This window comes from Montipora foliosa, chromosome 12 (genome assembly GCF_036669935.1).
Source record: "Montipora foliosa isolate CH-2021 chromosome 12, ASM3666993v2, whole genome shotgun sequence".
NCBI classification, from domain to species: Eukaryota; Metazoa; Cnidaria; class Anthozoa; order Scleractinia; family Acroporidae; genus Montipora; species Montipora foliosa.
In genome coordinates this window covers 33,033,549-33,061,535 of record NC_090880.1, presented here as the reverse complement: position 1 = coordinate 33,061,535, position 27,987 = coordinate 33,033,549, and the positions used below count along the sequence as shown (strand labels likewise).

Sequence of the window (27,987 nt, the reverse complement as noted above, 5' to 3'; positions counted from 1 at the left end):
GCTTTAATCTCGAGCTCCTTTCTACTCCACCCCTTCCCCTCTCCGGCCGCCGTCGTCTCCGATCGAACCCAGCAGATTGCGTTGCACATAGATAGTTTATGGTGTTAAGATCAGCCTGACAGACGAACTTAAGAAGAATGGCAACCCGTTGTTTGCGTAGCTGGCTACGCGGTACGCAGAAACTAATAAATTCAAGTTGACGTATGTAATTTATTCAAAAGAGAATTTCTCGTTCTTAAGGCGTGATTCGCGAATTAAGCAGTGATCGATTGTGAATTTTACGGTTCGGTTAACTACATTTTTCACAAGGTCGTGTGAAGAAAATAGCACTCGTTTACTGATTAAGCCTAAGCGCTCTTTTCAGTGATTAGGCAAAACTCTCTTTTAACATTTTAGCTTTCATTTACGGTTCCGTTAACTACATTTTTCACGAGATCATCTCACTGCGTACCGCGTAGCCAACTTCTTCGCCCATATGAACCATGTGACGGTTAGCCCTACTAACAGAATGGGCCCACAAAAGGACAGAGAAAAACTCTGACCAGGGTGGGAATTGTTCATTGCCGTGACTTTGACATCTCCAGTTCCCACGGCCTGCTCCAGTCTGACCTTGTAGCTCAGTCGGTAGAGCAGCGGTGATCTAACCCTAACCCTAACCCATATGAACCATGTGAGCGTTAGCCCTACAAATGGAAATGGGCCCACAAAGGACAGAGAAAAACTCTGACCAGGGTGGGAATTTATGGGTATCCATCCCCACCAAAATGCAAACTTTTTGTTCTTAAACCCAAAGCTTGGGTGGACTTCATTTACCGGACCAAAGTGGCGGAAGACAAAAGACAAATGTTTGAATTTATAATTGCGAGTTTAAATTGCAAGATAGAATGCTTGAATTGAAGGTTTAGATTTAAGAACAACAACTTTACCCATATGAATTGAACCCACGATCTTTGGATTAGACTTCAAGATCTTCTCGGACACTGATAAGTACTGTAAACCGAAGGTCTGGTCTGTTGGTCTATATGGGAGCATCTTTCACTTGCGTTGCGAGCAATCTCCCCAAAGTCGTCGCCCAAACAGAAGGGAGCGACTGATACATGTACGTTACCACTCTTCCACCGACGCCGTACCACAGTTTTGACCAACCACTTCATTTGCGCAAACACGTTGAGCCACGAAGCCGGGTCGCCGCGTAGCCCACTAGATATGCAGACACATAGCCCCGGTTTTCGGTGCACTCAGCAGTTACTCCTTCATTTTGGTGTAGTTGATTCAGTGGAAACTGGACGTCAGTTTGCAAAATGAGGAGCAAACGTCACTTAGATGCTGTTTCGTCTGAGACCCTTTATTGTCAGTTCAGCAAGACCAGACGATTCTTTCTACAATAGAAGTCCTTTAATGGTTTGTACCTTTAATACATACCTAACAAATATACCTTACTTTCTTTCGTGACCCATGTGGGTCAAATTAGAAACCGATTAAATGTGTTTCGTTAATCCTTAAAGCACAAAACTAAAAATAACCCTACTAATTTACAAGAACAATTCTTGACACAAAATGATGGGTAATAATAATTATTATTTTCAGATCACACCAAACTCACACACCAGCTACCAATTTTGTAGAAATGCCATCAGATCATTGGGATCGGAAGCAGCATCAACAGAAAGTCCAGTAATTTCCTGAAAACATCAATGAAACAAGAAAAATCCATTTTGTTTAACAGTATGGTGTAGATTGTCATAATAATAACTGTTATTTTCACTTGACGAATTTCAGTGTTTATACGTTTCAGTTGCCAAGACATACAGATTCCATTCTCACTGATATTTTTGTTGTTTAGACTTTAATACCTTAAGTTATGGTTTGAGGATTAATATGACAACTCAGTTAAATCCCTTTGAGCCGGCAATATAAGAAAAATATGGACAAGTGATGGCCTTTTGAGAGAAAAGAGATGAGGTTCATTTGGATTTCGAAGAACATCATTTTCCAAAAATAATGCATAAGAGATCATACTTACATTTTCATTAGCTGATGAACCCCTGGACTCTTGTGATTCTGCAGCAGTTTCCCCCATCTGAGGTATAGGGTCATTCAGCAATGGTGACATGAAACTGGTTTTAGTTTCTTGACGAGGTGTTTCAGAGGTGAGATTCATTTTTGTTGCACCTTGTTTTGGCGGTGTGCCCAACGACGCCGCGGCAAGACTTGATTTGCTGCCTTTTGGAGGAGTTGCGGTCGCAAGGCTTGATTTGCTACCTTTAGGAGGGGTCGTTGATAATAGGCTTGATTTACTTCCTTTTGGGGGCGTGGTTGATATTAGACTTGCTTTGCTTCCTTTAGGAGGTGTAGTGGATACAAGACTAGCCTTGCTCCCTTTAGGCGCTGAAGACAATGATGACAAACTTGCTTTACTTCCCTGAGCACTATTGGTGACACTGTGCTTTGAACCATCAAACGTAAATTCTTTTCTTGATAATGGCTCTGATCCAGGTATGCTCCCACCTATGACTTGTACCTTTAGATCTTGTTTCAAGCTCATTGTAGAGTGCTTGTCTTTTAAACTCAGCAGTAGACATTGTATTGATTTCTGTACGATCAGATTCTAAAGCCAACTTCAACCTTTCTTCAAGTTCTCCTTCTTCCAACAAAGACAGGTCTTGTTGACTCTGATAGCGTTAGAAAATATAATTTCAAAATTAGAAAAATAAGGAACCTGTGGTAATTATGTAGATATTGATGGCATTTAACCATTGACTCTCAGGAGTGAGATTTTACTCTGTCTGACGCCAGACGATTTTACTCGTCATTCTTCGACTTAACATGACAGTTTACTGCTTGGCTCAGTTGATTGAGTATTAAAGAACTATGCCGAACTTCATGGATATTTCAAACTGCACGCAAACACTCAGGGTTTCTAAATAACCGAGGAGAAAGTGCTGGCTTGGTAATCATTATGGCATTTGCAAATGAATGGACACTCCAGCCTTCTTGTATAAGGAAGACATTTACCATTTCCCTTATCTGAGAACCCCAACCCACCCTATTTGCCAAAGAGAAGGGAATGGAGTTCTTTGTGTAGTGGTCTGTCCTCTGTGTTGTTTCATGGTTGGGAAGATACAGAGTATCCACTTCCAAGGTGATACTAGCTACTAAACAATATGAGAGTAAACAAAGCTGTAAAATGAAGTATGACATAAATAATAATAATAATAATAATAATAATAATAATAATAATCATAATAATCATAATCATAAACATTTCTAACGCACCAAAAACGATAAAATATTCTGCCTTGATATGTAATAGATAAAATATGAGCGGGAGACCTTTATAGGCATTTAAAACGGTTGGACGTGAGTATTTTATCTTACTTGTGAAATGAAACAATAGAATGTGCTTGTCATGTTAATCACGCGGGTGTGGAGCTGTCCCATAAGAGTTTGCAAATACTCAGCACTGAATTAGGCAATTCATTTTCATAGAGCTTTTGTAGTAGAAACATGGCTGGTCGGTTTAGCTCTCCAAAGGGTAAAAAAAAGAAGAGACCAGCAACACAATACAACACTAAATGGTGCAGAAAAGTCTTGGACGAATGGCAGCGATGACGGCAAAATACATGTGCAATGTCAGAACTTGTTGGAGTGGCCGGTCTCTAATGTGAAGATGTTCAAAATCTGACCGTTTCACTGGAGCACATGTCACCAAATACACTATATTTTTGGTTGAGCAAGTTCGTTTGTGAAGTGGCCAATCAAAATGGAGAGCGTTATCCACCCAATTCGCTTTATTCATTAATTTGTGCGGTTACCTAACTGTCATTTGTGTGAGACTGGAGGAGAGGATGCATTAAATGTTCTCAACAAAGTTGACAACAGGCAAGTAAATTGTTATGTAATAGTTGTGATTGAAATGTCAAACTTGCAAAAATTAAAAAAAAGAATCATGTTAATTTAACCTAAAAACTAGTATAAAACAATGTATCGGGTAGCGAACAAGGAAGTGAAACATCCAGGAAGAGCAGACAAACGGAAGCACAAGGAGAACCTTGCATCCTTGGCCTTATTTGATATTAAAAATGATACAAAGGCGAATGAATTCACGTCACAGAAACTTCCGGACAAATCCGAACGCAGCCTTGTAGAATCAATGAGATTGTCTGGGAGTGCGGAAATTAGTGTCGTAATTTCCGATTTAGACAACAAGTCCCTTATGGCCAACTGAACCAAATCCATGAGATGTGAAGCACACAGATATTACACCTTACATCTTTCTACTGATAATACTGGCGTATTAAATCATAATTTTACAACGTTAAATCAATAAATGATTTTATTTAAAATAGTTTTTTGCACACCTTTTCCCTAGCAACAACAAGCCGAGCGACCTTGACTGGTAAACAAATATAAAAGAAACGCATTATTTATGTTGAAAATGGTTAGATGTGTTGAAGGGAAAGTTTCGTGACAAACCAGATATGGTAATTAAGTCATTGTTACCTACACCTTTGGCGGCTTTTTTCGTTGTTTTAGAGCTTAATTTAAGCAAGAGATTTCTAAACAAGCTTTTTCAAGCTTTTACAAAGATCCGGCTTAATCTCGACTTTCAGTAATCAGTTGCGAAAGTAAGGCACAATTGTTCAGGTTCAAGCGATGTTTATGATCAATACTATTAAAAGTGGCCTGTGATTTTAGACTTTACACCATTGGGCAGGTGTTTGTTTTTTGTTAAACGTGGATACTCCGGTTACGAGTAACAGTTCGCAACGTGGCCTTGAGCATATTACCTGTTGATATTTTAGAGATACGAAAATCTACTTGGGCATCAAAACAAAACTTATCTCTTAGCAGGACCACTTTTTTTACTCAAACCGAGCAGAAAGGAAAAGGATGTACTCGTACCTAATAAGGTAGTTTGTGGATATCTGAACCTGTCATCAGTTGGCGGTTTAGTTTTCGCTCTCGGCCGGCTTAGGGTGGTATTAATTAAAAACCCGTCCAATTGTTCATTAGTTTGGGGCAGATCATTTTGGATATGCAAAGGAGAACAGAAACGGAGACAATACGCGGTCAACACAACAAACACTTAAAGGCGTAGACAGACAATCAGTCAAGCACAACCAATTAATTGCTTTTCTTGATTTTACTGGAGTCATCAATGACCTCAAGGTCAAGTACGACTAACGTGAGACGCATCATCATGAATCATGAGCACGTCGTGTGTGTCCCTGCCACGCGAAAAATGGAACATTTCCATATATGGATGTAAATTAACAACCAGATAAAGGATCATGTTACGCTTTAGCACTTCTCCTGAGAATGGTGTACACTCCCTTTCCTACGCAGTGACGGAAACGATGTTGCTGTTGCGGAGGAGTTGGCCGGTTACATAAAGGGGTCGGTGACTCAGTTTAAGTCAACATAGTCGGAACTGCCATCTCCAAATCATCTAAGGATAAACACGAAGAACACCCATGGCACCCGGGAAGAATTTCGACCCTCTCGACAAGAGAACTGCCTATGCTCTCTGCGCAGCAATTTTTTGCATTGTTTGTTTACAGAATCCGGTTGAAAGCAGCCCAGTTAGCTCAAAACTTGTGGCCGGAGGAATAGTAAGTGACTTTTCCCTCATATCATTGTATAATTAATTCCTCGATAAAAACCCAGTCGCACTTTTCTTGCCATAAGTGATCGGCACGCTTCCCGGCAAAACAAGGGGAAAATTTCTTGTTCTTTTTTTACAATTTAATGAAGCAGCTTTGAGGCAAAATTTAGTCGCTTCACATTGTGTCCTTTTAGCGAAAATCCCCAGACTATGTAACTTAAAACATTTACGTCATTAAGTTGATAAAAGATCCAAAGCGAATCGTCTTGCAGATACCCAGCTGAACCGGGGGTCACGTAAAGTGAAACAGTCGAAAAAGGATGTAATACCACATCTTAATTCCGTTGAGCTTAAACTTATCTGTTGTCTCGATAACTATGAATAATGTTTTGGAGAAGGTTAAGAAAACATTGTGGGAACGTTGAAAAAATATTTTGTTAGTTTTTCGTTGTTTTTGTTAAGGAAGCGTTAACATTTTCGGGGGCAAAATTAAAAGGCGCAGGCCTCATCAGTGAAAGCGGGTTTGTGTGGTAAAATATCAGCGCCCAGCTAATAAATTTTTAAACATCGTATGAATGCGACTGCGTTTGGTGATTTATGGGCACGAGTGATTTTTTGAAAGTTAATAATAACTACTTAATAACAGAGAGTGAGGTCAATACAGCAATACAATACAGCCTTGCCGTATCGACCGAGCGACAGTGAGGTTAATACAGCAGCAAGGCTGAGGTTTGAGATTTTGCTGTAACGACCGAACGGCCGAGGTTATTGAGTTGTTTATTATATGGCTAACAGAACGGTTCTAAAGCGGAAGAAAAACTAATTTGCTGAATCGATAATCGGCCCGTGGGTATTACCCTAGCACTTAGCTGCTCTTATCCAATCGGAGCGAGCGTTATATCGGCCAGAAACACTAGCCATATAATAAAATGTGGGTTACTAATCAAGCTTTTTCAGTCAAGGTGGCTGGATATTGGCCAAGTTCTTTTTTTTGCGTGTTTATGAGTCGAGGTACATAAACACGCAATAAAAAGAACGAGGCCAATATCCAGCCATCTTGACCGAAAAAGCTTGGTCAATATAAAACACCAAAAAAATATGTTTGATCTTGCGGGACTAAGCGAGAAATCCCGAGCGGCAAGATAGCTCCATCTTGCCCGCTCGGGTCACAATCACAGCGCGAGACGTAAAATGTGACGAGCTGAATTTTTCAATTCGCATCAGATTTGAATAAAGTAAAACTGACACCTGAAAAAGATGAACAAAAAAATAGTAGCCGTTTTTTTTAAGTTTGAAAAAAGACTTTGTTTATCTGTTCATGGTTTTAAAAAAGATTGAGGCCCGAACTAATATGAATTCGTCATTCCAACAATTCTTTGATAACTTTCTGGCGACACTGTAAGTTGCAAAGAGAGAAAAATATTGTGATTTGAAAATTATGTTACTTGTGCCTTTGACACTGAGAAGATGTGATGAGAGGGGAAGAGATAGATTTTCTGATTTGGGCCTTTGTTGCTTTGTAGGACTGGTTGACAAGATACGGATATTTAGTGAATGATGACCCTAGAACTGGAAATCTCAGAAGTCAACAAGACTTGGAAAAATCCATCAAAATGCTTCAACGTTATGCTGGGTTAAAAGAAACAGGCCAGATGGATGCTGATACAATCAAGCTGATGGGCAAATCTCGCTGTGGAGTGTCAGATTTTGGCAGGTCTGACAACAACAAACGGAGGAAGAAGCGATTCACTTTGCAAGGCTCATATTGGCAAAAAAAAGTATGTTTGCACCCTGAAGAAGTGTCTGTAAAGAAATACGTCGTATCAGCGACTCGATGGACACAATACAAGCTCAATCTATTATCCTCTCTATTCTCTTACGAACAATGTTCCTGGTTTGATAAAACCAGGTTTATGTAATCGCAAAGTCAGCCGTGGCTTTCAAAGGCTCGTGACGAGGTATATTTTTCGTAACTGATCCCATATACCCAAAATTTTGATCCCTGAACCCGCAAAAATTTGATCCCCGATGGGGACACCACGAAAAGCATTGCAAAGCCCGATCCCGCGGGTTGTGATTCCAGGGGCCTGTTTCTCAAAAGTCCCGAAACTCGGGTGTCACAATTCCCTTTGTAACTCAAGAACGGAGAGGACTTAAGTCGTCAAACTTCCCAGTCATTTTTCTTTTTGTTACCTTGAAATCATGTTAAAAGATCGGCTCTCCAAAACAAGCGGTTTTCGGGACTTTCGAGAAACGGGCCCCAGATCCCGGGGCTGTGATCCCTGATCCCGGCCCTTTTCAGGCCTTTGATCCCTTATCCCATATACCTCGTTACGACCCTGCTTTCAAGTTAGGGTTAAGCTAAAACATAGTTGTTTCATTTATGACAGGATCTTACGTACAGAATCAAGTCCTTTACAAATGACCTTTCACAAGGAGAACAGCGACAAATTTTCAAGAAATCATTTGATTTGTGGTCCAAGGCCACTAACTTGAGAATCAAAGAGGATAGCCAACTTGCAGACAAGGATGTGGATATTCTCATCAAATTTGATGGAGGACATCACGGGGATGCGTATCCATTTGACGGACAAGGAGGAACTCTGGCACATGCCTTCTATCCACATAACAATTTAGGTGAGTGACTATAAAACCGAACAATCAATCACACTGTCAAACCGGCAAACACCAAAACAAATCAGTGAAGTTGAGGTTTTAAAACCTTTGCAAAAACCGTTGGTCGATAAGTCTTGCCATGCGTTGGATCAGAGAAGATCGTAATCAGTCAAAATTGATTAAAAAAATATTTATGAAAGTCAAGTGGACTACTGTACGACTGATAAAACAACACGAAAATGTATTTTTAACGATATTTCGGCTGGCATTGGCCTGCTGAAATATCAAAACAAACATAATCCATGTCTTTGTCGCGGGGGCACACGCGAAAGCAGCCACTTCACTCACAAGTAACACCTCAGGAAGATAAATTTTTGCAAATAAAACGTCCTCGCATATGCACCCTGTATTCTATCTGTAAAAGAAGTACATTCAACGATGAAATGATATACGAAATGGATCATAAATGAACTGCGGATATGAAATCATGGGAACATTTGAACCCACAATGACCGGCTCCCAACGTCAGAGGCTTCATGGCTCGGTTGGTTTGAGCGTCGCGCCGGTATCGCGAGGTCACGGGTTCAAACCCCGTTGAAGTCCTGAATTTTTCAGGCTTCTTTACGCAATTGCAAAAATTGCATTCATAACTGCGAGGATCATAGCTTCATTAGAAGTATATTCGTAAACTTAATCTGGCATTTTAAATGATAATTAGCTCACAACGTTTTATTTGTTATTTTATTACTCGTTTCAGGCCTTTCCGGTGACGCTCATTTTGACGATGATGAGCGATTTACGACTGGAACAAGTAATGGCATCAATTTAGATTGGGTGGCGGTACACGAGTTTGGTCACAGTTTGGGTCTGGAACATTCTAATGTACGCGACTCAATCATGTATCCTTGGTACAAAGGCTATATTCCAAACATTCAGCTCACCAATGATGACACTATGGGCATTCAGGCTCTTTATGGTAAGTCAAGGAAAAAAATTCCAAAAACTGGTGTTACTAATCCCCCAAGAAGTATAATTTATACAGTAATAAAACCGCAAAAGAAAAACAACATTTCCCGTACATTCCTTCTTTCAGGTAAACCTTCGACCCAAACACCGACAAATGGCGTCACAGACAAACCAACGCCAACCGAACCTACCATACCTGTTGAAAATGATGTGTGTTCGATACCCTATTACGACACGTTCTTTCTGGCTCCAGATGGAAAAACTTATGCAATAAAGGGCACCCAGTACTGGATCATATCATCTAGAACAGGGTTAGAGAGTGGGCCTCATAAAGTGACTGACCTGTGGGAGGGCCTGCCTCAAAAAGTAGATGCCGCTTATAAGAGGAGCTCCCATCGTCTTGTTTTCTTTAGTGGTTCTAGGTAAGTGGTATTACCTGTCTCGTTTCATACTAAGGAAACATGAATTTCTTTTTAAAACGTGTATAAGTCGCAGGAAGAGTCAAGTCTGGTCTTTTTTAACTTCGATAAAAGCTGTCGTTCTTAGATTAAACCTGTTTTAAGTGAGGCAAAGCCATTTTCATTTGGAACCCAATTTTACACTCGACCTATGAAAGTCAAGACTTGTTTCCTTCATTTTATAGTAATTAGAAAGACGTAGATTCGCGGACGACGACAAACAACAAATGATTAGCTGCCTCTTGTGACAGCGGCGATAAAATCGGGAATTTTTTTTTTCTTCTGCCAAACCTATTTGCTAGATAGCTAAAGCTAACATGCGACGGAAGAAATGGACTGATACTTAGAACTACGAAACTATATTGACCTGAAAACTACTGAGAAGGAAGTAATGTTGTAACTTAATTTTTCCTCTTTCTAATTACAGATACTGGCAGTACTTCTATGACAGCAGTCGCAGGCGGTACATAAGTGAGGACAAGGCAAGTTCGATTACTGCCTACGGGCTAACTATGGATATGGCAAATATGGATGCTGTGTTTACATGGGGGAGGAACGGAAGAACGTACTTTTTTAAAGGAAACCAGTATTGGCGTTTTTACGGAAACAAGATTGACTATGGCTACCCCAAGAACATAAGAGCTTGGAAAGGACTTCCAGGCAAAATTAATGCAGCTATGAAATGGAGAAACGGCATATCTTATTTCTTCGCTGAAGGGAAGTATTACAGATTTGATGACATGGCAATTAAAGTGAAAGATGGTTATCCGAGGAGTATCGCTCTCGTGTGGATGCGATGTGAAAAGGACAATTTGATGGTCACAGATCCAACCTACACGACATCAGATGGCAACAATGACGCATCGATTGCCACTCCACAAGCCGCCGCGAAAGGCTGTCCTTGCCAGTGCTCCTCTGGCTCAACGATAATCTCAAGTAGTCTTGTCGTGCTGTTTTCTTTGGTGATGTTTGCTTCCAAAGTAAACCTTTGAGTAATTCAATCAACTTATTGTTAAAAACTTGACAAAAGACTGGACGTTTTTAACTAGATTTATAACCCTTGAGGTACGTCGTAAGAAAACGAAAGATGAAAAGTTGTCCAAGGATAGCAGCAAACTCGGCAAGAGTGTTAAATCAAGTTACTGTTCGAGACCGTTTCGAAATGATCATACATTAGTTTCTGCAGTATTTTACGATATTTTCCGTGTACATAGTAACATAGATTCACCGTAGATAGGGGACACTAGTTCTTTGTTTTAGTCCCTCAGGTTTTATTTTTGTGCAAATTCTGGGTAACAATGTATGATTGCCGATAGAAATTAATATATTGTAAGGTTGTTATTAATACTATTTATGATCCGCAGACCGAGATGTTTATATACTTCTAATTTTGCATAGTTATGAGTCAGTTAAATTAAACTGATTAAAAAAAACGCAACCTCTTCCGCAATTGCCATCTTGTAATACCCAAGGCTTTAATCTCGTGCTCCTTTCTACGCCACCCCTCCCCCTCCCCCTCTCCGGCCGCCGTCGTCTCCGATCGAACCCAGCAGATTGCGTTGCACATAGATAGTTTATGGTGTTAAGATCAGCCTGACAGATGAACTTAAGAAGAATGGCAACCCGTTGTTTCCGTAGCTGGCTACGAGGTACGCAGAAACTAATAAATTCAAGTTGACGTATGTAATTTATTCAAAAGAGAATTTCTCGTTCTTAAGGCGTGATTCGCGAATGAAGCAGTGATCGATTGTGAATTTTACGGTTCGGTTCACTACATTTTTCACAAGGTCGTGTGAAGAAAATAGCACTCGTTTACTGATTAAGCCTAAGCGCTCTTTTCAGTGATTAGGCATAAACTCTCTTTTAACATTTTAGCTTTCATTTTACGGTTCCATTAACTACATTTTTCACGAGATCATCTCACTGCGTACCGCGTAGCCAACTTCTAAGATAGCCATTTTCAATTCGTCCATATGAACCATGTGACGGTTAGCCCTACTAACAGAATGGGCCCACAAAAGGACAGAGAAAAACTCTGACCAGGGTGGGAATTGTTCATTGCCGTGACTTTGACATCTCCAGTTCCCACGGCCTGCTCCAGTCTGACCTTGTAGCTCAGTCGGTAGAGCAGCGGTGATCTAATCCAAAGATCGTGGGTTCAATTCATATGGGTAAAGTTGTTGTTCTTAAATCCAAACCTTCAATTCAAGCATACTATCTTGCAATTTAAACGCGCAATCATAAATTCAAACATTTGTCTTTTGTCTTCCGCCACTTTGGTCCGGTAAATGAAAGTCCACCCAAGCTTTGGGTTTAAGAACAAAAAGTTTGCATTTTGGCGGGGATGGATACCCATAAATTCCCACCCTGGTCAGAGTTTTTCTCTGTCCTTGTGTGGGCCCATTTCCATTTGTAGGGCTAACGCTCACATGGTTCATATGGGTTAGGGTTAGGGTTAGACTTTAAGATCTTCTCGGACACTGATAAGTACTGTAAACCGAAGGTCTGGTCTGTTGGTCTATATGGGAGCATCTTTCACTTGCGTAGCGAGCAATCTCCCCAAAGTCGTCGCCCAAACAGAAGGGAGCGACTGATACATGTACGTTACCACTCTTCCACCGACGCCGTACCACAGTTTTGACCAACCACTTCATTTGCGCAAACACGTTGAGCCACGAAGTCGGGCCGCCGCGTAGCCCACTAGATATGCAGACACATAGCCCCGGTTTTCGATGTATTCAGCAGTTACTCCTTCATTTTGGTGTAGTTGATTCAGTGGAAACTGGGCGTCAGTTTGCAAAATGAGGAGCAAACGTCACTTAGATGCTGTTTCGTCTGAGACCCTTTATTGTCAGTTCAGCAAGACCAGACGATTCTTTCTACAATAGAAGTCCTTTAATGGTTTGTACCTTTAATACATACCTAACAAATATACCTTACTTTCTTTCGTGAATACTACGATTAAACACATTAAAGCTCTCTGTATAATGCTTTCAAGATGTGTCATTGCAATTTGCGGCAACAGAATGGCAAGAGCAGATTTGCTCCTTCAAATTTCTGATACGAAAATTGTTACTGAACCTTTTGCAAAGTGCACTCCAGCCGAAAAAAATATAATTTTCTACTTCAGCCATAAAACACATAAAGCATGTGGTCTCCTTTCCTTCTTTTATTTCAGATATTCACAACTAAATTGGTTTGTTAAGAGGAAGTTTTTACTGCTTTGTGCCATTCTTAAAGGCCCAAAAGGGAAATTATGCATCATGCTGTGACACGCTCCAACTTCACCAAGTTTCAAGTGAAAATGCCCCATGTGGGTCAAATTAGAAACCGATTAAATGTGTTTCGTTAATCCTTAAAGCACAAAACTAAAAATAACCCTATTAATTTACAAGAACAATTCTTGACACAAAATGATGGGTAATAATAATTATTATTTTCAGATCACACCAAACTCACACACCAGCTACCAATTTTGTAGAAATGCCATCAGATCATTGGGATCGGAAGCAGCATCAACAGAAAGTCCAGTAATTTCCTGAAAACATCAATGAAACAAGAAAAATCCATTTTGTTTAACAGTATGGTGTAGATTGTCATAATAATAACTGTTATTTTCACTTGACGAATTTCAGTGTTTATACGTTTCAGTTGCCAAGACATACAGATTCCATTCTCACTGATATTTTTGTTGTTTAGACTTTAATACCTTAAGTTATGGTTTGAGGATTAATATGACAACTCAGTTAAATCCCTTTGAGCCGGCAATTACTTAAGTCTCTCTCCACTGAAAATAATTCTACTGGGAATTATATAAATATAAGAAAAAGATGGACAAGTGATGGCCTTTTGAGAGAAAAGAGGTGAGGTTCATTTGGATTTCGAAGAACATCATTTTCCAAAAATAATGCATAAGAGATCATACTTACATTTTCATTAGCTGATGAACCCTTGGACTCTTGTGATTCTGCAGCAGTTTCCTCCATCTGAGGTATAGGGTCATTCAGCAATGGTGACATGAAACTGGTTTTAGTTTCTTGACGAGGTGTTTCAGAGGTGAGATTCATTTTTGTTGCACCTTGTTTTGGCGGTGTGCCCAACGACGCCGCGGCAAGACTTGATTTGCTGCCTTTTGGAGGAGTTGCGGTCGCAAGGCTTGATTTGCTACCTTTAGGAGGGGTCGTTGATAATAGGCTTGATTTACTTCCTTTTGGGGGCGTGGTTGATATTAGACTTGCTTTGCTTCCTTTAGGAGGTGTAGTGGATACAAGACTAGCCTTGCTCCCTTTAGGTGCTGAAGACAATGATGACAAACTTGCTTTACTTCCCTGAGCACTATTGGTGACACTGTGCTTTGAACCATCAAACGTAAATTCTTTTCTTGATAATGGCTCTGATCCAGGTATACTCCCACTATGACTTGTACCTTTAGATCTTGTTTCAAGCTCATTGTAGAGTGCTTGTCTTTTAAACTCAGCAGTAGACATTGTATTGATTTCTGTACGATCAGATTCTAAAGCCAACTTCAACCTTTCTTCAAGTTCTCCTTCTTCCAACAAAGACAGGTCTTGTTGACTCTGATAGTGTTAGAAAATATAATTTCAAAATTAGAAAAATAAGGAACCTGTGGTAATTATGTAGATATTGATGGCATTTAACCATTGACTCCCAGGAGTGAGATTTTACTCTGTCTGACGCCAGACGATTTTACTCGTCATGGATATTTCAAACTGCACGCAAACACTCAGGGTTTCTAAATAACCGAGGAGAAAGTGCTGGCTTTGCAATCATTATGGCATTTGCAAATGAATGGACACTCCAGCCTTCTTGTATAAGGAAGACATTTACCATTTTTCCCATCTGAGAACCCCAACCCACCCTATTTGCCAAAAAGAAGGGAATGGAGTTCTCTGTGTAGTGGTCTGTCCTCTGTGTTGTTTCATGGTTGGGAAGATACAGAGTATCCACTTCCAAGGTGATACTAGCTACTAAACAATATGAGAGTAAACAAAGCTGTAAAATGAAGTATGACATAAATAATAATGATAATAATAATCATAATCATAATCATAATCATAAACATTTATAACGCACCAAAAACGATAAAATATTCTGCCTTGATATGTAATAGATAAAATATGAGCGGGAGACCTTTACAGGCATTTAAAACGGTTGGACGTGAATATTTTACCTTACTTGTGAAATGAAACAATAGAATGTGTTTGTCACGTTAATCACGCGGGTGTGGAGCTGTCCCATAGGAGTTTGCAAATACTCAGCACTGAATTAGGCAAGTCATTTTCATAGAGCTTTTGTAGTGGAAACATGGCTAGTCGGTTCAGCTCTCCAAAGGGTAAAAAAAAAGAAGAGACCAGCAACACAATACACTGAACACTAAATGGCGCAGAAAAGTCTTGGAGGAATGGCAGCAGTGACGGCAAAATACATGTGCAATGTCAGAACTTGTTGGAGTGGCCAGTCTCGTGAAGATGTTCAAAATCTGACCGTTTCACTAGAGCACATGCCACCAAATACACTATATTTTGGTTGAGCAAGTTCGTTTGTGAAGTGGCCAATCAAAATGGAGAGCGTTATCCACCCAATTCGCTTTATTTATTAATTTGTGCGGTTACCTAACTGTCATTTGTGTGAGACTGGAGGAGAGGATGCATTAAATGTTCTCAACAAATTTGACAAGAGACAAGTAAATTGTTATGTAATAGTTGTGATTGAAATGTCAAACTTGCAAAAATTAAAAAAAAGAATCATGTTAATTTAACCTAAAGTAAACTATTTAAAAACTAGTATAAAACAACGTATCGGGTAGCGAACAAGGAAGTGAAACATCCAGGAAGAGCAGACAAATGGAAGCACATGGAGAACCTTGCATCCTTGGCCGAGGAAGCAGCAGCACCCAATGACCAAGGAACAGTATATAAGATTACCAAGGTCATAACAGGTAAATGGCACACAACCAACATGCTTGTAAAGGACAAGAACAGTACCTTATTGACATCAGAGGGAGAGCAGGAAAGGCTCTGGACGGAGCACTTTAGAGAGGTTTTGAACAGACCACCACCATCATAAGTGCCGAACATCCAGGAAGCCGCAACCGACTTTGACATAAGAACATATGTTCCAACTAGGAGGGAAATCACCCAAGCCGTAAATTCCCTGAAGAATGGAAAAGCTCCTGGCCATGATAACTTAAATGCTGGACTGTTTAAAGTAGATCCTGAACTTGCTGCAACCATTCTGACCCCCTTATTTATAAAGATCTGGGAGCAGGAAGAAATTCCGTCAGACTGGAGTAGAGGAGTGATAATAAAGATACCAAAGAAGGGGTCTCTAAGTGATTGTAACAACTGGCATGGAATTACCCTTCTGTCTGTGCCAAGTAAAATCTTTTGCAAAGTCATTATACAACACATCACCCAAGCTGTTGATGACATTCTGCGAAACGACCAAGCTGGATTTTGCAAGGGGCGCGGATGTTGGGGTCAAATTTTCACACTACGAAATATACTTGAGCAATGTACTGAGTGGAATAGGCAGTTGTATGTAAATTTCATTGACTATGAGAAAGCGTTTGACAGTATCCACAGGGACAGTCTTTAGCAGATTCTAAGAGTATATGGCATTCTACAAAGCATTGTCAATATCATCAAATGCTTCTACTCAAACTTCACATGTTGCATCAGCCAGGGGATCTAAGTTTTGAAGTTAAAACAGGGATGTGTCATGTCATCTGTGCTATTCAATATTGCTATCGATTGGGCTCATTCGTCACACAGCAGAAGATCAGCGAAGAGGCATAAGATGGACCCCTTTTTCTACACTCGAAGACCTCGACTTCGCAGACGATCTAGCCCTATTGTCCCACACTTGGCAGCAGCATCCAGGAGAAGACAGACCGGCTCAGCATATTCAGCAACCAGGTCAGCTTGACAATTAGCTTGAAGAAGACGGAGGCCTGTGTGTTAATGTCCCTTTCCTAACAGAGGTCAGGGTAAGAGGACAGGGCATTCCATACACTGACAAGTTCACATACCTTGGAAGTGTGCTTTGCCAGGATAGTGGCACTGGCCTGGACATACAAAACAGGCTGAATAAAGCGAGAAATGCCTTTATGAGTTTAAGATCAGTGTGGAGGTCTGCAAGCTATAGCCCAAAGACGAAGCTTAAAATCTATCAGAGCTGCATGATGTCAACTCTTCTTTACAGCTCGGAGTGCTGGCGAATGACGGAGCACAACCTTTCAAGACTAGCGTCTTTCCACACAGCTAGCCTCAGGAAGATTCTGAGAATCTTCTGGCCCCGGAAAATATCCAATGATGAGCTACTGAAGCAAACCAATCAGGAGGATATTCATACCCTTGTCACCAGGAAAAGATGGAGAAGGATCGGGCATGTGCTGCGGAAGGGCAATAACAACATATATAGCCAGAATTGCAATGCGCTGGACACCTGAAGGCAAACAGAGCAGAGGGCGCCCAAAAACAACCTGGTGCAGAACTGTAGAAAAGGGACTAAGGGAGTTCAACTACAGCTGGAGCACCATTGAAAAACTGGCTAAAGATAGGCAGCATTGGAAAGATTTCATTGCTGCCCTATATGCCAAATAGGCATGATGGGCAGTAAGTAAGTAAGTACTGTATAAAACAATTAATGTTCATGTAATTGTTTGAAAATTTTATAATTATTCAAAAAAATGATATCAGTAATATCATAAAAGAAGACTTAAAGCAATTCTAACTAAATGCCATAGAAAAAGAAAAGTTTTGAGCTCTTTCTTTTTTATTTCTCTAAATTAGTTTGTTTCCTAATGTGCAATGGAATACTGTTCCATAGTGTTGGGCCAGCTTCAATTAACTCTTTCATCCCTGAACCGGCCATACCTAGTACTTTACTCTGTCTAACGCCAGATGATTTTTCATGTCAATGAGGAACCCTCAGAAGTCAAGGGGTTAAAGAAAGCTCTGTCACCAAACGTCTTACACTTAGTTCGCGCAACTACTAAAAGTGAATCATCAGAGTTTCTCACGAAGTAATTTTAAGGACCCTCAGATTTGGATCCCAGCAGATGTGATAAGTAAGGAGGCCTTATACCAGAAAGATGGTTTTGAAAATAACTCTATATTTCACAGGCAACCAATGTAACTCTTTTAAAACTGGTGTTACACATGACTATACTTTGGCACTTTGCAGACAATACAATAATCAAGGTGACATGTCACTAAGCCATGGATCAAAGTCTTGGTGGCACCCTCAGTTAAAAATTTCCTTATTTGTCTAACGTTTACAGGCTATAAAAATGCTCTACTGCAAACTTTACTGCTGTGTTCACTCATTGACAGATGATGATCAAACCAGTCACCAAGATTACCTATGATTCAACAGGGTTGATCACTGCATCACCAACTGTAATACAGTTGAATCTCCATTATCTGGACCTCAATTATCCCGGTATTTGACTATCCGGACTTGCTCCTCTGGTCCCAGTTTTTCATACATATTAATTAGTCACATTTTATGATCTGCAGCAAACCATAATATTTCCTCCAAACTATGAGATGAAAGTCCAGTTCGAATTGAATCTTTTTCACTTTAAAACAAAAATCTGTACTCGTTTCATGCTCACACACACCATAAACTAATACAGTGCATTTCACTGAGCAATGATTGGCTCAGATTTGCTCTGTTGCTAAGTGAAATGCTATGCTCCATTAGCTCAATCAGCGTGCTTTGAAGAACACGAGGTACATTCACGTCAAAACAAATTCATTATGTCCACAAAATGTAAGCGATCCATTCTTTCCATAAAAGATAAACAGTCAATTATTTTGCAATTAGAAAAAGGAACCAATAAATTGATAATTTTGTAAACTGAGTATGGTGTTTAAGCCAGCGGCAGATCTCTGATGTCCGCAAAAACAAGGATAAATTCATGAAGTTCGCCAACAACTGGTCACAACTTGGAGAGCGATGAAGGACTAAAAACTAAGATAATCATTGAAAGTGGCACATTGAACAGCTTGATACAGCCCTCTACAAACCAAAGCTGTTGAATGTTTCAAGAAGTGTTTGACATGGATGGAAAGACAATGACAATGTTGACAATATTACATTTATGCAGCTTCAAGGAAAGATGGAATTCACTATGCACACACCCTTCAGCAGCTCGACCAATGTAAAAACGTTTTTGGATTACTTTAATTGCAAAGGCTTCTAGCAATTAATTTTTGGGCAACTGTTTATGGTTTTTCCAACAGCAATTTGTAAATTATTGCGTTTAATTATTCACGCGTGATTAAATGTTACTCTTCTCTAACTTATTCAGTGTTGTTTTTGGCTCATTAATAAATTATTCATATTTTCGATTATCTGGACTTTCGATTATCCAGTCTAATAAGTCCAGTTCGCTCAACTTTACTTCAGCTTCAAACTTCCCAACTACTGGTAAGGGCTCGGTAGACCTATATCCATAAATCTCCTTTGAGGTAGGTAAACGGTGAACATTTTCCAGCTGATTGAATGAACATGAGTCAATGGAATTCACTCCTGCTCCAGAGACGATTAAACATTTCACTGTCTTATCCCCAATGATAACTTCAGTTAGTGGTTGCACCTTTCACACACAGAATGAAGAGTGATACGGTAGGTGTATTGTTCATTGGTGGACTCATCGCCATCCCTTTCATCCACTGTATTAACTTTCTTGGAAGTTGCTTCTACATACCCTTGTAAAATGTCCTTTCTTGTGACAGTGCTTGCAGGTTTCATTCAGTGGTGGGCAAAGTCATCCTTTGTGAGGGTAATTTTCTCCACACCTGTAACATTTCTTGCTTTCAAGCGATTGCTTTCCTTCGTTGACTGTTTGAGCGTCCAATATTTTGGCTATTAACTTCTCATGTTCTTCGGACATTTCTAGACCCCGGCCATAGTCGAGTAGAACTTTAAGATTCATGTCGTCTCAAAGAGCTCTGCAACTTAATCGTGAGGATAAGCAGGACACGACTATGTGTGACTTGATTTCTTCATCTTCATTAGCAAACTTGCATGTTTGAGCCAGGTGTCTGAGCCTTGTGCATGCAATAAGAGTCATTGACAAGTGACTCACCGGAATTCTGAGTAGCATTTCTGAACATAGGTCATGTTTACTTTTGGCTGAAAGTAAGCATCCAGAGCTGCTACAGCTTCCTCATACTCTTTCTCTTCCCCTTGATCTGGAAGTGTTTTGAATATGTCGCTGACTTCTTCACCAGCAGAGTATAAGAGAAGCACTCGTTTGCATGTCGGATCTTTCACATTGTGGGAAGCGAGGTACATTTGAAAGCGTTTCTGCCATTTCTTCCAACGTAAGCCGACTGAAGCATCGTCTTCGTGTATGGAGAACGAAGCAAATGGAGATATGATGTTCACCATTTCGCTTCTTTCCAATGTGGTCGATCCAAAGTATCTGTAAAATGAGCTGTAATAGTAGGCGAGTTTGCTTGAGTTATCCTCGCTGGCAGTTATAGAGTTCGTGATTATAAAGATTTGCTTTTTATTCTCCAACACAGTACTCTTTTTTTACACTCTTCCGATTCCTTCTCCCTTGCATGCTCGTCACACAATACAATGACATTTACATTTACAAGTGCAGCTGGGAAGTTGAACCACGGACTACCAAGATCAAATTCAGCAAGAGGTCAGAGCAGGTCTTGAACCCGGGATCTCAAGGCAAGCGCCCTAACCACTGAGCCACACTGCCTCCTGTATGGACATCAGTATAAGTGTTGATGTTGAGCAAAAGTTGAGCGACAACCTTGAAAAGTGCAGAAGCATAAAGCAAAAACAACACAGGTCCCAGACAACTGCCCTGGGGCACTCCAGAATCTAAGTGGAAATATTTAGACGGGTGCACACGCTGTTTCAAACAGCAAATACAATGTACATGTATAACAGGGCCTTAATAAATCAAAGTGAGGACAACCATTGGCTACAAGTAGGAATTTGGATTATGGACCTGTTGCAACTTGAAGCGGGCATTCATGTGCGAAATTCAGCTTTCTGACCACCAGGTCACATCCTCAAAGTTACACAACAGCAGAAAAGCAATAAAAATGAAAAAGTCTTGCAAACAGTTTCTCAAGTTTCTCAGTTTCAAGGCATCGAGGAGCTGCTTTAGTACACGTACACAGATACCCTGCGAGCAGTTGGTTTATGCTTCCCGAGAGAGAAACCACTGGGAGCAACCGTTTGATTTTCCATTGCGCATGTGCAAAGTATGTCACACCCCACGTGATGTGATGTATTTGACATCACTTCATTACATTTTGCAGTAAATCACTACACAGCAGTCTTGCCCAAATGCAGCAGTTGCGTAGCTGAACGCACGTGCAAGTGCCAAAACAAGTTTTCTAACTCATTTTACCATTTCAAACTTAATTTATTCGTCCTTGGTGCTGAACGGTGGCTCACTCAAAGAAACTAGCGGTTGCTCGCAGTGGTTTCTCTTTCAGGAAGCGTAGGAGAAACCAACTGCTCACACAGTAGTACATAGATTGCTCTGATTGTGTAAAAATAAGCACTCACTTTGGTTTCCCAAGACCATGGAGCAGAAAACTGGTCTTTTGAATGCATCTCCTAAAAGAAATGAAAATTTAAAAAAGCACAATGTGCAAAGATTAAAACAAAAGAATCTAACTTTATGCTGCCCCTTCATTCCTCAACATCTGCATGTTTTCATCATCTCTGTGCCACACCCAAACAATGGCATTGACGCTTTCAAACAACTTCTCTACATCGCTTTAATTTTCACAAGCAAATTTCTAGTTGCCAGTGACGAAAAAGACGAATTCAAAATCAGAATTCAATTTTAAACTATTTTCTTTGTGTCATGAACCCTTTAAACTGCCCAGAAACTATTATTAAATCCCCACAGTATTGTTGAAATCTCACCGAGACAGATGCGACGCTATCTCGAGGGTTGAAACTGTTTTCGGAACCCGAAATTCCGTGGGCCAACCTCAGCACTGGAAACCAAACAGGCTTTCTTGTCGAGAAAGTATCATCTACGTAATAATGTTTTTTAACTTTGGGGCCAAGCATTCGATCATCTATGAGCTTGTCTTGCTCTTCAGGGCTTAGTTGATCCCATTTGCTGCCACATTCGGCGATGACCTCTCTTTGTTCGGAGATAATTCTTCGACTCATATGATTCAGTGACTCAAAATACGACATAACGTACTCGTTCATGTCTTTAACTTCGGTGACATACTTGTTTTTTGGCTCAAAAGAAAGCCTTAGCCTTTCTATCTTAGATTCAATCGGTAAATCGACCGAGCTTGAATCCTCCATGTCGTCGAAGTTTTCAGCAAAAGCTTTTTCAATGGCAGCAGTCACTTCCGCTTCCGAAATGATGGTCGCCATGTTTACTCTAGTTCCACTCATTGTTGTAACAGGTATCCTGATTGGTCAAGTATAAAATGTGACCAATCACAGGGCATATTATTACTGTACTTCTTTAGTTGTTTGGTGTCCTCTCTTCGGGAGCTTATTTTGCACGCGATACCACGGAATGTCGAAGCTACATTCCTTGTAGCACGACGTTGTTTCTTATTATGGATTTATGGACTTTGTTGTGCAAATGTGATCTTTAAAACAAAGTTGAGCATGGCTAAGATGAGAAAAAATGGTGACATTGTTGTGGAGAATCCCCACAAGAACCAAACTTCCGGGTGCAAACTTGTTCTTGCTTCGATCTTGTTCGCTGCAGTTGCAGTTGCTGTCGACCGTCTTGTTTTGTCTCCAGCGTTTTTAAACATGTCAAACCAAAAAGAAACCGACGAGGGAGGTGTGCAATACGTGCAAAACGATGCAGTGGACGAAGATATCTTGAGTTTGTTTGTAACTTACGACGAAGATTTAGATGGTGTTATTGACCTCGCAGAATTTGTCAAAGTTGGAAACAAAATTTTGAATCGAAAAGTAAGTATATTTTGTCTCTTGTTTCCAAAGTGTGCCACCTTATGTATGTGTGGTGCGTAGATGTAGGGATCCGTAAAGTTTTTAGGCAACGGTTACACACAGATTCCGGAAATTTCAGTATTTATACTGTGTTAAGTCTCTCTGCAGCTCCTGTATCCTGGCTGGTGGGTTCTGAGTTTCAGCAGTAGGGTCTAGGGTTAGGGTTATGACTATTTAGGTCGAATTTCTTTTAGAATTTCAGAATATAGGGTACCATCCGTCGTGATAACTTAACTAGAGCGACGTAAATGCGGGAATAAGCTCAATGTTAAAGAAATCGACAAATATTCCCGAAATTCAAGACGCGGAAGCCGTTATATTCACCCAGAAGCCATTGCGGTCATTGTTTGTGTTTTTTTTTCAAATGACACCTTATCCAAATGCATGATGTGATTGCCTGAATGAACTTAGACGAATCACATGGGAATCAACATGTCAGCTGTCAGGGTAATTTATGATGACGATGATGATGATGATGATGATGATGATGAACTTTATTCATGTGTCGATGTATTTAGCTGACGCTAATTGGGGACACAACATAAAGATAAAATAAATAATGAATACTGTGATAACTAATAAATAAGAAATAAGCTATAAATTATATATACATTTACAATATGCTAAAATAATCAAAATAATTCTAACAACACAAAAGTTAGTCGCAGAATGCAATGACGTTTGGGCAAATGTTGGCCTATAATAGATGAACATGTTCATTACAAGAGAAATATTACGAGCCCCAGTTGTTCAAACGATGGATAGCACTATCTGCCACATAAATCACTATCCAGTGGATAAGTCATAGCGAAACCAATTGCGCTATCAATGGATAGTGATTTATCCGGTTGATAGCCGCGTTATCCACCTTTTCAACAACTGCGGGGGCCAGGTGTCTATGTTGTAGTTCAATTTGCACTTTGGTACAATTTATTTTTGAACTGGTACAGAAGAAATTGTCCCTTGGCTATCTTGATCTGCTCTGTGCTATTGAGTCACAATGGCTGCCTTGGGAGAGGAATGGGGGGGGGGGGGGAGGGGGGAGTGCAGGGCTTAGGAGTTTTTTCCTCACAGCAAGGACAAGATTGTCTTCTCTAACTTATACATTGTTTGGCTATGTACATTTCTGATGACTCTGTAAAAGGTTGAAATAATCTGATCCATCAAATCTTGATACATACAGACAAGACATGAATTAATAGATTAGAAGAATAATCAGTTTGAATGCTTCAAAGTAATAATTTGCACCACTGACAACAAAACAACACATTAAAACAAGCTACATGTAAATCTCAATGCAACCTTATATCCATTTTATTTAGTGAATATACTTGTTACTTGTTCTGCATATAATACGAAAAGTTACATAACATAGAATATAATTTATATAGAAAGGTTGACAGGTTATGAGGCATTCTAAATTTCTCCATTCCAAGAACATTAGGAAATTCACATTATTTTTGTAATATTGTAAGAGGTCTCATTGTAACTTAGTTTAGTTTACCATAATTTAATTTATGATTTTCAGGTAGCAGATGACCATCGCCAGGACAAAGCCATCAAAAATGTTGTAAAAGACCTGTTAGATGACGAGGATGAAAAACTGACAATTGTGTCTCATTTTACTCCTCTGATTTTATCCACGATGAAAAAGTATTCTGATGACCAGGATTCTGAATACTTTGGTGTAAGTTGTCCAAATTTAGAGCGAGTTGTGAGGGGTGCTTTATTTTTCCTTCTTCTCTTTGACTACTTGAGTATCTGGTTTTAACAGTAAAGGAGTGGATAGACCAAAAATGATTTTATTTGCAGAATTAAGGTAATATCAAGGTTAAAGTGCGTCAATGTTCAGGGATCCACTGTGATTGGCTAGGCTGTAGTGGTGTGTGTCTGCCTAATAATCTTGTGTTTATAAGTAGTGCGTTCAAATTAGGCGAAGCTAAATAAATGAATAAATAAATAAATAGGTGGTCATTAAGGGCTGGGGGCCAAGCATTTTCTCTGCCTCCCTAAAGTTTCACCCCACTTACTTAAAGAGAGGAACAATAGATTTGACACAATAAATTCACTATTTCCCAACCAGCATCTCTAATTTCCCTACCTACTAAAAAAGTTAGTGACAGCCCTGCAGATGTTGGAGCTGCTGCTGTTGCATATGGTACAAAACCTTTACCAATAATCCACTTCAGATCCAGTCATATCATTAGAACAACCGAAAGGCAAACTAAAATGTGAGTATACTGTAAAATGTTCTTAGATTAATTTTCCAAAACCAAACAGTGCACTATTTTCTCTTTTTTCTAACCCTAGATAGATACATAACTTGTACAGTGGTACCTTCTTGTTTTGGTATGGGCATTGTTTTAGAAAATTACAACATCTCAAAGATTTGTTGTGTTAAGTGTTGTGTTTTTTTTTTTGCTATCAGGAAAATGAAAAACAAATGGAAGGGCTTGTGTCATGGACAAAAGCCAGTGTTCCTATAGCAACCTTCTCAATGAAGGAATTTGAAGCCTTTTTGCCTGTAGCAGATCAATCCCTTAAACTATCATTGGCACAACCATGGTACATTGTAGAGTCCAGATTCGAGAAGTATGGTAGGTATACCATTCTGGTGTTTTCCTTTTCAAAATAGTGGGAGGGAGTGAAAGTCACTGTGATTGGGAATTTATGAAAACATTTTTACTGCAACTTGAAAGCCTCATCTATCCATAATCTTGGACAAATGGAGTACAGACTTCTTCCGGTTGTTTGAACTTCTAGACCATAACTTGAGAAGTAGTTCCACAATCCCCCCTCTGCCCCCACCTCACCCAGAACAATGTTGATCGAGGGGGGAGGGGTGGGGAGACCAGATGGAAAAAATCTCCAGATTTTAGATCTCCATAGGTTGGCATCTCTGGAGTTGCAGTCTCTTCTGGTTTTTCCCCTCATGCACTCACAATATCTGTAATTTTCATGATGATTTTTATGGTTTTTAACCTGACGTAGGCTTTCTTTGGTGCATAATTATATAACTCCATAATCATCTTGGGTGTTATTGTCCAATGTTACTTATGTATCTAATTTTTAGGTCCTGGTTTGACCAGCAATAGATACTATCCTCCAGTTGTAAAAGGGAGACTGGCCATTATCTACAGACTCTTGGCAATGTTTCATCCACGGCCATTTTTACTGACCAGGTTCAACCCACAAGGATCTGTGGCTTGTGTCAGAGCTGAAAACAAAGATTACATAAATGTTGTATTCAGGTTTGTGTTTTAAATTAGCACTCAGTTGTTAGGATAGGGAAAGTTGGATTCAAACCTAGCATTGTAAAAAAGAAGCTGTGTCCCCTAAACTTTGCTCTTTAAATTATAAACTTTAAGATAAACTGCTGGGTTGACCCAAACCTAAACATAACACTAAACTTTATCCCATCTTCCTAAGCCAAATGTTTCAAACGATATACCGGTATGGGGAATCTGAAATAGGCCCAACTCTCCCCTTGTGATGAGTACAATTTAAAACTGGCATTAGAAGCAAGTCAGTAACAGCTACATTTAAATGTGGCACCTTATTGGGCATGTAAATGTTAAGGAATATTTCAGACCATAACTGTTGAAGCCATTCCAGATAATATTATAATTTCATCAAGGGTAAGTTAATTTGGTCAGGGTGAGAGGGTGTCTCTTGATGCTTTAAAGCATGTACTGTACATGTACCTCACCACAAATTTGATACACCTCTGGCTAAACGATTAAACCTACAGGAACTGGAGAATAAGAAAGAAATCATCCTTATTGAACATTTGATTATTTTGACAGGATTCATGCTGAATATCAGTTAAATGAGCCTCCATTGTTGCCATTTTGGTTCACACCAGGACAGTTTTTGGGAAACATTGTTATCAAGAAAGATGGCAGCTTTGTTAGTTCTTTCCATTTAGCTGTGCCAAACAACAGAAGTCTTAATGTGGGTAAGGAATGAGATGCAAATTCATCATCATCATCATTATCAATATTAACGTTTTGCATTTTGGAGAAACATTATAAACCCACTGACGCCTCAAACGCCCTAGGACGCCCCCAGTTGACAAGTGAAATCGTCAACCTACATGTACATTGTACCTCAACACAATCCCAGAAAGTAAAACCACTCTAGGAGAAGCATCGAGCAAAACAATTTGAGGAATTTGGGGTAATAATATTTCCATTTGTGGACCTACAGTAATATTAATTGAAAGCATAAAATATAATATAATAATATACATAAATAATACATAATATTATGGTGATTATTACTATAATGTGTATTAAAAGGTCTAGATAGCAGCAACAATATAGATAGTCGTATAAACATAACAACTTTCTTTAATTTTCCAGACATGTTTCGACGGTACATCCGTCATCTTCAGTGTTACATATTTTGAAATCGCCGTTGAATTTAAAGCGCACGCGATCTTACAAACTTTGTTACATTGCATTGTCAATATTGAGTATTAAATCAAAACAGAACAAAACAAAAATTTAAATGAGTGACGCTTAGTTCCTTACAGGGAGAGAGTCAGGTTAATGTGTTTCACCTGCTGGTTGAGATCGGACTTCTCCCATTTTATATACATGGATTCCTTAAGCTGAAAGATGCTGTCCCTGTAGGGCTTCGCACGCGTGTGGTCTATAAGTTTTCGTGTGCAAGTTGTAATGCTTGTTATGTTGGTGAAACCAGCCGACACCTCTCCACATGAGTGCGCGAGCACTTACTTTCAGACAGATCTTCAAACTTTTTAAACATTTGCAGAGTTCAGAGTTTTGTAAGGCATCCTGCACACCGGATTGCTTCGAGATCCTGGACTCTGCAGCCATTAAGTACCAAGTGAAGCTTAAGGAATCCATGTATATAAAATGGGAGAAGTCAGATCTCAACCAGTAGGTGAAACACATTAACCTGACTCTCTCCCTGTAAGGAACTAAGCGTCACTCATTTGAATTTTTGTTTTGTTCTGTTTTGATTTAATACGCAATATTGACAACGCAATGTAACGAAGTTTGTAAGATCGCGTGCGCTTTAAATTCAACGCGAATTTCAAAATGTGTAACACTGAAGATGACGGATGTACCGTCGAAACATGTCTGGAAAATTAAAGAAAGTTGTTATGTTTATACGACTATCTATAATGTGTATTAAGTATTGATGAGTCAATGAGTTAGTGCAGTTACCCTAACCTATAAAATGAAAGCTAAGATTTCAGAGATTCCCGAGGCCTAATCACTGAAACGAGGACTAAGTTAGGCTTAATCATTAAATTATTGCTGTATTGACTGTGAGTCTTATTGACTCATATATGAC

At 39.7% G+C, this 27,987-nt stretch overlaps 3 protein-coding genes and 1 pseudogene across 3 annotated transcripts in view; 2 read left to right on the top strand and 2 right to left on the bottom strand.

The window, feature by feature from the left end:
* LOC137981126 (uncharacterized) overlaps positions 1-11,091 on the top strand; it is a 31,924-nt gene extending 20,833 nt beyond the window's left edge. Inside the window, exons 13-19 of the mRNA XM_068828470.1 lie at positions 5,017-5,177; positions 5,471-5,615; positions 7,132-7,386; positions 7,999-8,245; positions 8,982-9,200; positions 9,318-9,612; positions 10,076-11,091. Coding sequence (XP_068684571.1) covers positions 5,017-5,177; positions 5,471-5,615; positions 7,132-7,386; positions 7,999-8,245; positions 8,982-9,200; positions 9,318-9,612; positions 10,076-10,640 — 1,887 coding nt within the window. The 3' untranslated portion in view covers positions 10,641-11,091. The remainder of the gene's footprint in view (positions 1-5,016; positions 5,178-5,470; positions 5,616-7,131; positions 7,387-7,998; positions 8,246-8,981; positions 9,201-9,317; positions 9,613-10,075) is intronic.
* On the bottom strand, positions 940-4,984 carry LOC137980285 (protein FAM47A-like). The gene is made up of 3 exons (XM_068827685.1): positions 4,876-4,984; positions 2,024-2,672; positions 940-1,682 (listed from the first exon to the last, which is right to left on the bottom strand). The coding sequence occupies exons 2-3, from the start codon at positions 2,543-2,545 to the stop codon at positions 1,611-1,613; spliced, it is 594 nt and encodes a 197-aa protein (XP_068683786.1). The 5' UTR covers positions 2,546-2,672; positions 4,876-4,984; the 3' UTR covers positions 940-1,610.
* Positions 11,092-11,196: 105 nt separating the features above from the next.
* On the bottom strand, positions 11,197-22,087 carry LOC137980284 (uncharacterized). The gene is made up of 4 exons (XM_068827684.1): positions 21,592-22,087; positions 21,226-21,276; positions 13,578-14,225; positions 11,197-13,186 (listed from the first exon to the last, which is right to left on the bottom strand). Exons 1-4 carry the CDS (start codon positions 22,081-22,083, stop codon positions 13,115-13,117), a joined length of 1,263 nt encoding a protein of 420 aa, XP_068683785.1. The 5' UTR covers positions 22,084-22,087; the 3' UTR covers positions 11,197-13,114.
* A 73-nt stretch (positions 22,088-22,160) lies between these two features.
* The window catches only part of LOC137980280 (selenoprotein N-like), a 15,246-nt pseudogene continuing 9,419 nt past the window's right edge, over positions 22,161-27,987 (top strand).

Coding starts and splice junctions, on each gene's coding strand:
- LOC137980285 (XM_068827685.1), bottom strand. CDS start 2,545: ATGAGCTTGAAACAAGATCTAAAGGTACAAGTCATAGGTGGGAGCATA. Junction 1,683..2,023: donor GTTCATCAGCTAATGAAAAT/GTAAGTATGATC, acceptor TGATGTTTTCAG/GAAATTACTGGACTTTCTGT.
- LOC137980284 (XM_068827684.1), bottom strand. CDS start 22,083: ATGAGTGGAACTAGAGTAAACATGGCGACCATCATTTCGGAAGCGGAA. Junction 21,277..21,591: donor ATAGCGTCGCATCTGTCTCG/GTGAGATTTCAA, acceptor CATTTCTTTTAG/GAGATGCATTCAAAAGACCA. Junction 13,187..13,577: donor GTTCATCAGCTAATGAAAAT/GTAAGTATGATC, acceptor TGATGTTTTCAG/GAAATTACTGGACTTTCTGT.